Raw genomic sequence first — 11,549 nt, forward strand, 5'->3', positions numbered from 1 at the left:
GAAAAATGAAAAATAAGCAACTTTTACTGGTCTATTTTGCCATTTATATGCTTTATCTATTACTACACATAACATAAAACAATCTTATTCTTCCTGATGACACTCACAGTAAAGTTAGTGCAGCTCTGACAGACTGTGTAGTTTATTGATCAAGTTTGACAGTGTCAGCTTTAAAATGTGAGACAGGAGGCCTCAACGCAATGGGAACAACATCTATTTGTTTGCTGCCTGCTGCATGAGTAAACAAGCCTCTGACAAAGAAAGAAGGGGGCCGGATGGAAAATTAGCGTGAATAGCAGACAGTCAAGCGGTCACTGTTCCCATTACACCCTCTGCTATATCGCCCCGACTCAAAATGGGCTGCCGCTGGGCGTCAAACTAGCTGTCTGAAAAGAAGGAAACCTCTGAGATCTCTTATAGTCCATAAACTGAATGTGAGCACCAACTGAGCCGAGTGACATCTCCAATGGCAGGAATGCTACAGATGCTTGAACGCGGCTCAAGTGGTGCGATGGTGGCACAGCAGTTTCCTGTTGAGCTGTGGGGCCAGAGACTTGTGCAACAGAGGAGAAAAGAGGGGTGAGAGGAGGGGGGTCGTGGGGGGTCCCGGTAGCTTCCTGTGAATAGCAAATAGCTAATGAAAGATTAGCATTCCAATGGAGCTCCCCATACCAACAGACCCCGCCTACGGTGCTAATCTAAAAAACACAGAAACACTGTTGGGAATGCCGAGAGCCTTGTCATGAGAAAGTTTGCATTTCTCAGTGACGGTGCGAGACGGACACAAACATCTAAATAAGCTCAACAGCGTTTTTAAAATATGCAATTTAAATGTGTGTGATGAACGGAGAGAAGTTCTTAAAGGCTGAAGCTGGATGAGATCATCCCATCTCCTTCTCATGACCTTGTATCTCACATCGAGCTGCCTTAACTTTTTTATCCTACACCTCAGGGGTTAATTACCGAGCCCACAGACTGAGCAGAGCCAAATTACACCCCTCACTCACCCCCCCCCCCCCCCGCCCGTTATCACAGTCTCACATATCCCACTTGTTCGGCAAAGGCTGCAGAGCACATGTGCGGACATTTCTTTCTCTGTGTTGCCACTTCAGAGACGATTCGTGGGCAGATTTCAGACATCTTGGGCACATGGTTTGTGTACTGACAGCGTGCGCTGCGACTAGAGGCAGTTAAGACACAGGAGACCTCTGTTTATTCTCTCGCCTCTGTGTTGTGGCAAATGTGGCACTCTAAGCCTCTCCTAAGGTCACAAAAAGGCAAATGTTGAATACTGAACATTTTCAGGGCAGGCCGTGTAGATTGAGGATCGATACATTTGTGCTGCGGACCTCAGGGGAGCTCAGGAACTCATTGATTCTTCCTGAGGGGCACCAAGGAGAAAAATAACAAAATTTCCTCATTTAAACGGATCCTAGTAATCAATACACATCCTTGTCTGGAAGTGAACAGATTGTCTACTATCATTAAAAAAACCAAATGTTGCTTTTTGGGCTTTCAAAACAAAGTATTAGTGGTTTTGGGAGTAGTCTCTTTTTGCTTGGGCACAGATACACATAGTACAGCTCGGTGGAGCCACCAGGCCCACGTAACGATCATCCATCAAGCTCTTTGATACTCTAATTGGCGCTCATGTCACTGGGCAGCTTTAAGAAACATCTGATTCAGATCAGCAGGAGAGCAGCTCGCCTCGTTTGACTCCTCCTATTTGATTTGATGAGTCAGGACAACACGGGCTGCTGCACTATGCCAGCAAAAAAAAAAAAAAGTTAGCAAACACAAGCTGAATGGAAGAGTTCAGATCTCATGGCCTTAACTTACTGAGAGGTTAATCGTGGGGTTCCCCGATTTAAAGTGCTGATCATCAAACACTTTTGGCCTTTCTTAAATATTGCTGCTCATCTCCATCTAACCTTCTTTTTATCCAACAAATACCAATATGAAAATGTTAGTGTGGACAGCAGCTAAGGCATTAGCTCTATAATTAGGATGAATTAGAAATGACTGACTTACAAGATTCAACTGTGTGCATTAGCCAAACATCAACCTGCTGCCACTGGTATACCATTACTTGCTACAACCCACATTTTTATTTTAGCCTTAAAAAAATGAAATATTATCCTTCTAGAAATATTTTAATGTCTAGAAGACTAGCATAGAATCACAAATCTGAATGAATCTCCCCTTCTTAGAAAAACACGGTCATGACCATTTGGAGAAAAGCACCTGAACTCGGTTCATTCCTGGAGCGCTGCACAGTAACAGCAAAACAATGTGGTTGTGCTGAGCAGCTGTGCAAACATTCTGTGTGAGTGTAAGATGGTGAATCTGAACACTGAAGACAGAAATCACATGATGCAGCAGCAAAGGATGTTTTCGAACGTCTGGCCAGGTGCAGCCGTCCTGTATGAATGCATACATCATGAATCTCTTAACGTTTTTACATCTCAAACTCAAAGCCACGTGCTATGAAAGGTGTTTTGGCAACTTACAGTTCATCTCGTTGCCGTTGTGACAGCACCATGGTGATGGGGCAGTGTGGGCGGGGCCGGGAGGGATCAGTCGGTTAAAGGTGAATCTTGTGCAGCTGCTGCGCTCTCCTCGGTCGGGAGATGAGCTGTGCTGATCCAAGCAACACGGGCGAAGACGAACTGTGTACTCCAATGGCGCTCAGTTTTGTCCAGACAAGAGACTCAGACTGAGAGGGGAACTCAGGAATCTGCCCCCCAACCGGCTGACTCCAGGGACGAGAGAAGTGGAGAGCCTGCAGACCAGTCACAAGTCAAGTCTACACTGCATCTGGAGAGAGAGAGAGAGAGAGAGAGAGAGAGAGAGAGAGAGAGAGAGAGAGAGAGAGAGAGAGAGAGAGAGAGAGAGAGAAAGGGTAAAGTCAACATTAGGTATGCATGACAGATAACATGAGGAGTGGGTGGGGACGAAAATGTTTATAGGCCAGAGGAGCGCTGCAATGATGCCTGCAGCAGTTTATATGCAGATAAAATGGCTGAAGAATCTGTCAACAATGGAAAATGTAACACAAGCGGGAAACAACACAGCTGTATTTTCTATCAGAGAGAGAGAATCTGACTCCCATAGCGAAGCTTTGACAGCGCTCACTGTCCTGCAAATGAAGACACAGCATAAACCCCATCCATCCGACGTTTCATTAAAACCACCTACTTTCCATAAAAGCACTCCTTCATTTGCTTCTGGGCTCCGCTCCTCCTATCTACCTTCATGATCTGCCCGTCATGTCACCCGCCTGCTATGAAAGCTCTGGTCTGCTCCTGCTGCAAATTCCTTTCTCCGTGTACATACAAGAGCTGACCCACATTCTCCGAGCAACGTCCTTCTACTCCCAGGTTGCCAACACAGAAGAAAAACAGGACAAAGCCGAGTGGGCTCGAATAACGGCCGTGCTCTTTCATTTAAACTCTTTCTGACATTGTCATATCTGTGTTTTTTAGGCTTTTTAAACATATGTGAATTAAAATGGACATGTGCACTTGTATGTAAACCTCAAATTGTGCCCTGAACTGAAAAAAATATATAAATTAAAAAACATTTCCTGACCCCATCTTCTCACTATGATACCTCCTCAAGAGCTGACTGGCCTGGTGTTGGCCCGATGAGATCACTGTGAATGTTTGAGTGCTGGTGTGAAAATTAATTTACAGTCAGAGTATAACAGCAAATGTCAACAAAATGGAATACGGCTAACAATGACGTGATGACGCCTATTTTTACACCGCATTGTAGTCTTTACCCAAAGCAGGTACACACAAGAATACCGACTGTGAGCCACAGTAAGCCTCTTAGTCTACTGGGAGCAGGCCAACTAAATCTCTGCCAGACCAGTAAACAAAAGTACAAACAAAGCCAATTTACCTGCAACAAAACTGACTGGACACAAGAACAGGAGACAAAACTGGGGACTGAAACCACGCCTCCATTCATTAATCGCTGGGTAATACACTGTAGTTGTCTCTGTAGTGAGAATTCAACTGAGAGTTCAACACTTATGAGTCATTAGCATTTTGAATCATCACTTACTGGACGGTCCTTCATACAATGAGACATAATGCACTGTGGGATTATTAGTATGAGTTGTATTATTGCCATGGATACTGCATTGTGAATTTGACATAAATAAGGTGCACTATATACTAAAGAAGGGGTGATTCTGGTAATATCTTAACATGCTAGGCTTGATATTTGCTGTAAGGGAGACACTGTGGTGATGCATCTGGAGTAAAGCAGGAGGACTAGGAACTCCCCAAGAAGCTGCAGAGAAGGAAAATACAGGACAAACTTTACCACTACGGAAAATATTTGCTCAGCATTTTATAGGCCTGGTTCATATATTCAAAACATGAAGGTGGCAGATCTAATCCTCCTACTGAATTAAAAGTAAAATAAACTCTAGTGTTTGCCTATTTGCATACTTGACACTTTGACACTGTCCGACAGAGAGCAACCTGACACGGCCGACAGCGGACTACCGGACCCTGATGTCACCGCCTGACATTGGTCCAAATGTCCGTGGCTGTGTGTGTGTGTGGATTACGGCACGCTCGGGGTTTTTCTGGCTGTTGCCCAACAACACCGCCGCGGTTCAGGGTCACAGCGGCGTGGTGGCACAATAAGGCCACGGCACACACAAACACACACGAGCTAAAAATGGCTCATTCTTTAACCGCACAAACAATAGATCCGTTAAAAGGCGTGCGGCCTGCTACATCAACCTGAACAACTGCCATCCAGTGTGAAACGAGGGCATCTAACCACACAGTATCAATACTTCCCTCTGTGCTGTTGGCGCCTCTGCAGTCATCGCTGTGTGTTCCCATTAAATTGTGAGACTCCCCTCTCTGCAAATCTCATTTGTGGATGCGGTATTGAGCAAAATGTTTGCATGTATATATAATCAGGCTAATTGGCTTTGCACGAAATATGGCCGTTTGGTGATGGAAGTGGGAACGGGCCGCAGCCGTGATGTGTCTATAAATCTGCCTGCTGACGCTTCTTCTTCCTCCCATTGATTCTCTGGTCTTTGTGTCGCAGCAGGAACCGTGCAATAAAAAAAAGGGCCCATTACAGAAACTGTGTCGGCCGCTTTGAGAGATGGTTAATTTCCCGATGAGTCCTCACAGGTTATTTGTTGTTAAGATGCCATTTAAAAACAAAATGAGTAATAGAAATTAAAGAGAGCAATAACCAGACACCGAACCACGCCCACTGAATCACTGTCTGTGCACACATTATCTGTTTATATGTAGACAAGTGTGTGAACTGGTCCAACACGTATAAAAGATGCTGGGTTTGAGTCTCAACACTAAAATTAAACCATGTAACTATAATTTAAAACCATGCTAGCAAACATCTGATTAATGTGTCAGCAAATCTACCACAGAGTAGTTACTACATCAGCTTGAGATAAAAAAACCTCCTGTCATGTAACATCATTGAAGCTGATCATATATCTACACCTCAGGCAGCTAGCCAAGTAACAAATCAACACCGCAACAACATTTACATCATCCCTCAGCCACATATGACAGCGAGGTATGTAAACAACATTGTTGGTAATGAATACTTCAACGTCTGCAAACATAATAACACACCGCAGTGGTATGCAGCGCTGGTGGAGGAAAATAAAAACACTGGAGTCTAAATCGAGCTACAGGTGTAAAAACTGAGTCCGAGCGGCTCAACTAGAATATGTACAATGATAGCAGTGTTGACGACGCTGACGGTTACCACATCACTATCGCCTCTGATTTATGATCATAACAGCTCAGGCTTCACCGCTGACCTCACGACGTCATCTCACGCAGCTGGAATCTGGAGCGCCTTCATTTTCTGTCGCTGACTTCACCTAAAAGTCTCCCAACGCCTGAGAAATCACATTATAGTCATAGTTTAACACACATGGAGCAACATGCTAAAGCTAACTTGCTAAAAAAAAATGTGCATGAAAAGAAATGGTACAGAGCGACTGTGTTTCAGGCTGCTGTTTATAACATGCAGAGTCACTGTTAGGTAACATCAGTCTTTACGAGGTAACAAAGCTCAACTGAAGCTCAACATAAAACACACACACACACACACACACACACACACACACACACACACACACACACACACACACACACACACACACACACACACACACACACACACACACACACACACAGGTCTTCTGCTCAGTGACTGACACAGTTTTGTTATTAAAAGACAGTGTAGAACGGTGTAAAACTCAAGATTTTCAACTTTGAGTCATCATTTTAAAAAATCTGCTTCATAATCATCACTGGGGTCGACCACAGCGCCAAACTGACTCACGATATGAAGCTTCCATTTTTAGATTGTTTCATCATTTGCTTGTTTTGATATGTCGGGAAAAAACCTGCCAAGTCGTCACGTGATCTAAACACAGCATAGCCGAGATTTTTTACTATCCGACTTCATTCAAGCAGATGAGTAAACATTGTTTAATGAGCTGAAATGATCATGGACTGCTGCAGTTGAGATTTTATTAGACAGCTTAACTTTGGTTTATAGCTGCGACTCCCAACACTACTCACCCATCCATTTTCCTGCTGCTCACACATACACACACACACACACACACAAACTTACACACACAAACAAATTGTCTCAGTGTCTTGCCCAAAGCTACTTCGACCTGCAGACAGGAAGAGCAGGGGATCGAACAGCTGACCTTCTGACTGAGTGGACGACTCCGGGCCACAGCCGCCCCCTCACATCATGATTGAGACACATTTCTAGCACCAACATTTCTCCGTGAGGACACAGTAACATCCACTGCTCTGAAAACATGAATAATTCAGGACACAGCTCTCATTTAGAAATATATTAATCACAAATTGTCTAGATTCTTAAAAAAACTAAACAGATAATAAAGAAAAAAAGAAAAGAAATCTGAACTGTGAGAGCGACAGGACAGAAAGGCTGAATAGTAAATCATCTGCAGCTTCTGTGAATCTCTCTTCTTTGGTAACGCTCTCCGACAGAGATGATCTCAGTAGCTTATCACTAACTGATAATGAAACCCAGCGTAAGTCTGGCTCAGCTTTCCATCTGCGGCTGTTACGACCTGCAAGGTGCCAACGTCTGTTATGAGGGTTGGTACCACTCAGCCAACCCTCATTAAACCACAAAGCAAAGTAACATAATGTTTTTTCTTCAGTGGCTAATAAAAAGGAAAGGGAGAGTGTATTAGCACACCAAAGCAGCAACACTACACATTATCAAACACTGTGAAAAAACCTCATTCACTAGAAAATGCATGTTGCTAATTTAATTGCTGGGCCATTATCCTACCAGAAGAGGCCTCTGATGAAGGGGTCTGATTAGGAGGTCAACACCCCCCCCCCCCAAAAAAAAACCACACACACACACACACAGGAAGCTCACATGCAGCAACGACGATAACCAACCCAAACACACAGGCAGAAACAACCCCATCGACACACGTCATCTTCCTCCATTCATACGTATTTTAATTGGCTGTAAAGTGCGAGCGAAGTTCAACTTGGCAGCCGTCAGCTGCTTGTTCAGCTCTGGCATATCTGAACCTCTCCGAGGCATTTTCGCTTCATGCCAACAAGTTGGCTGGTTGAAATTAAAATTAGCTCTAAATTTGGACTTGACATGTGTGCTGACTCTATCAGTTGTTGTTGACATACTGGAGAAAGTCTGAAGCGTGTTCAAATAAAACCGTTCAGTTGTCACACACACACACACACACACACACACACTTTGGCAACCATTATAACTGGTTGTTAAAAATTGTATTCAGCAGCCTCCAGAGCTCGTTACAAGAGGTAGACTCATGCCAACGCTGTCGAATGTTTCCTCAAAATTTACATAAAGCGTTAATTCAAACACAATGTCAGAGCAGTCAGTGGTGGGCTGACAGGCAGTCGCTGTTGGCAGCAAGTCATAAACGACCAGTCAGCGAGCTGATGGGCAGGCTGTGAGTAAGTAAGGTCAACCTCTGTGCCGCCGTCACCTCGTGGACGAAGAGGAATACGGACATCTGCCCTTCAGCCTGCCCACAGTCACAAACACAAACGGCCTCCCACTCTCTTCATAGTCTGTTGACACAAAATAAATAAGAAGCACCTTTGGCAAAACTGTAAATCCTGCTCTTGTCGGCCTTTAATTTGACACCATCTACACCAGAGAGGAGCACACTACTCTACGATTGTTGAACACGCAACAAGTGACAGTACAGCAGCACTCGCTAATAGCTGAAGCATCTCCATTTGCTAGCATGACGGTACAAATGGTGTTCCTCTGTGTTTTTATTGCTGACGGCCATGAATAGAGCCTGGCTGCGGGAACGTTCTTATTCAAAATCAACCTCAGATAAAAACTCGAGACTGACTGAGAAAGCTTTCAAGTCTAACCAGCTGACCACAGTCACTGGGAGCGAAGTGAGGCATGTCAGAAAATAGAGCTGCTGTTCTTAACATGGTCCCCCCCCCCCCCAAGAAACAACAATGTACAGTCTCAGTCGGCTTCATGCACTGTGCATTGTAGTTTGAACTTTGAGCCATTTCAACGTCATGCTCAGTCTGCAGCTCTGGCCTTTATGACATGCTGTCATACATTACATTATACTTCCTGTAGTTTTTACAGTTTAGAAAAAACACCAAAAGCATTCACATTAAAAAAACACACAAATTCAAAAAAACACAAGAATAATCGACTTACTTTGAGGAACAACTGTGAGGACAGAGCGTCACTAGGTAAATAATATTGATAAAAAGGTTGATAAAGACACACTAATGCTCAAATAACAGAGTGAGCCATTTAGCAAACTAACTCCACCTAAACTGAAAGAAAAACCAAGGAGTCACTCCACTTTGATCGCCCACAGGTGGCCAGATGTTAATCATCTACTACTTAAAGTAGCATAATGGCATCAGTGCTACATGAGTATACTCAATTTAATAATTTATAGAAAAAAGGCAAAGCTGTCTAATAATACACACTCTTACCTGAGAGGAGAGCAGGCAGGTCAAAACACTAAGGATATCGCCTTGTTGATCACTGTTTTCAAAAATAAACACCTTAATCAATATCCAATGGATCCAGATGATCAGCTGCAGCACAGTCCTGACAGGCGTGGCTGAGAGATCGTAAAACCAGCCAATGATCCTTGTTTTTTGTTTTTTTAATCAATGCTATAAATCCGAAATCAAGCTGCTGCTGCTTCCCAAAAAGAAAAAAGAAAAACTACATCTACAAGAGAGGATTCAAAACAACGATGAACAAGCTTTCATCCCTCGGTGTGTGAGCCCTCCTCCATCCACAAATTCCTCTATTGCTCAATCATGGATCCACACAAAAAAAACCACAGAGAGAGAAAACGTGTAAAGGGACACAAACAAGGCAGACACACACACATGAATCATCAGGAAGACGCAATTCATACAAAACTGGTCGCTTCCGATGATGTGCTCCACCCTGATTTTCTCACACCGAGCCAACAAACCCGCATGAAGCAGAGCAAGTTGCAGGAGGGATGATTGATGAGAGAGAGAGAGAGAGAGAGAGAGAGAGAGAGAGAGGGAGGAGGGGGGCTTCAGCTGAGTATGGTGGGGAGGGACACACACACAGGAGCATGTCATGTTAAAAATAAAATAGGCTTGTTTGTAGTTCAATAGCTACAGTAACAATAATAATAATCTGCATGACAAATCATACAAAAGCAAAGCAGATGACGAAAATCCTCCTAGCACGCCCTTTTTTTTTTGCAGATGATGTGAGCCTGCGTCGATTTAACAATACAAACCAAATAAACCACAAATATCCACACACACACATTACATCAGATGTCAGCCGTGCCATCATGTTGAGACTGAGAGACACACACATATATTTGCAGTAGTTTCAACACTAAACATTGCGATTGCACCACACTATGCTAATTATCAGTTGTTATTATATTACCAAACGCTAATTATTAAGGGAGGATTGGACACCAAATGCAACTATAATGTAATGTTATGCATGACCGTTGACTAGTTTAATGGTATTTATATGTAGCTATCATCAGCTAAATTTTGGGCTAAAGTTAATGTTAGCTCAAGTTAGCAACTCAGAAAGTTAGCCACTATCCTCTCCTCTCTTTCTCTCTTAATATAAGCCACAGGCTCGTTGTAAGCGTTTTTAAAACTTCACACAGCGACAATTAACTTTGGCAAAACCCTAAACTCAACGTTAATTGTTTTGTATTTTTTTAACTCCACTGACAACAGGATACCTGCTGTTGCTCCAGTCCAGTCCAAGCGGCCTATCCGCCATTTTGAGACATATTAAAAAAAAAAAAAAAAAAAAAAAGGAGGTGCACAAATTCACAGCCACATCGTCATTTTTCAGATTCCTTCGACCTTCCTCTCTCTCTCTTTTCACCGGCTTCACGATTAAAAAAACACACAATTTTATACTCACTTCTGTTGTTTCAGCTTCGGGGAGGAATCCTCAGCAGTCTGTTGGTGGTAACATGGACCCAGCAGGGCGTGAAATCTCCGCTCCTAAACTATGATCTTGTGTGTGCTGTGCTGTGGAGGTAAAACTGTGTGGCAGTCTTGTCTTTTTTTTTTTTTTTTTTTTTTTTTTTTGCGTCGCCTACTGCATTCGCCTTCAGTTGGGAGCGCGCACGGTGCTCGCGTTCACGGGGACTGAAGGGACTGGAGCGCGCACGTCCTTGACAGCACATTAAAAAAAAAAGGAAAACACAAACACCATGGTTGTTTTTGACGATTAACTTAAACTTACATGTCTTGATGAGCTTTGCAGCCTCAGTGGACAAGACAATTAAAATCAACTCAAAATGTATCTGTTATTTATTATTTTGTATACAGTCTTCTCTTTTATCCACAGAAACTATGTAAATACTATTTTATACATAGTAACAGTGTTCTTAGTTTCTAGTTTCTAGTTTGTGTTTTGGTATTTTTATTTTTGCTGCTAAATTGTAAAGCACTGAATGTTGTGCATGAATGGTGCCATATAAATAAAATTCATTCATTCATTCATTCTTCCTCAGCATTCATTTATCTGTTATTATATTCTCAGCATCCATGAATTGAACTTGCAGATACTTTTCAATGAAGGAATTTCATTTTGTATATCCATAATAAAATAATACCTCATCCACTATTTTAGTTTTTATCCAAACCTTCAATCAACTCAAAACGTATCTTTTTTAATGTAGCCATTTATCTGTTATTATATTCTATCATTTTTTATTATTCTTTTTATATACAGTCTTCTTTTATCCAAAGAAAATAAACTATATAAATAATACTATTTTATACATAGTAACAGTGTTCTTATTTTCTCTCTTCCTCCATATCTATGTGTATGGTTTTAAGCTTGTGTTTTTATTTTTGCTGCTGAATTGTAAAGCACTGCATTCTGTGCATGAAATATGCTTTATAAATAAAGTTCATTCATTCATTCTCAGTATCCATTAATTGAATTTGCAGACA

At 42.5% G+C, this 11,549-nt stretch overlaps 1 protein-coding gene across 1 annotated transcript in view; it reads right to left on the reverse strand.

The window, feature by feature from the left end:
* Nucleotides 1–10,648, reverse strand: part of LOC128360154 (lissencephaly-1 homolog) — a 41,063-nt gene extending 30,415 nt beyond the window's left edge. The window contains exons 1-2 of the mRNA XM_053320519.1: nucleotides 10,507–10,648; nucleotides 2,511–2,817 (exon numbers count right to left, since the gene is read on the reverse strand). Of these exons, the coding sequence (XP_053176494.1) occupies nucleotides 2,511–2,542 (32 nt within the window). The 5' untranslated portion in view covers nucleotides 2,543–2,817; nucleotides 10,507–10,648. The remainder of the gene's footprint in view (nucleotides 1–2,510; nucleotides 2,818–10,506) is intronic.
* Between the last annotated feature and the right edge of the window lie 901 nt (nucleotides 10,649–11,549).

Source organism: Scomber japonicus, chromosome 6 (assembly GCF_027409825.1).
Source record: "Scomber japonicus isolate fScoJap1 chromosome 6, fScoJap1.pri, whole genome shotgun sequence".
NCBI classification, from domain to species: domain Eukaryota; kingdom Metazoa; phylum Chordata; class Actinopteri; order Scombriformes; family Scombridae; genus Scomber; species Scomber japonicus.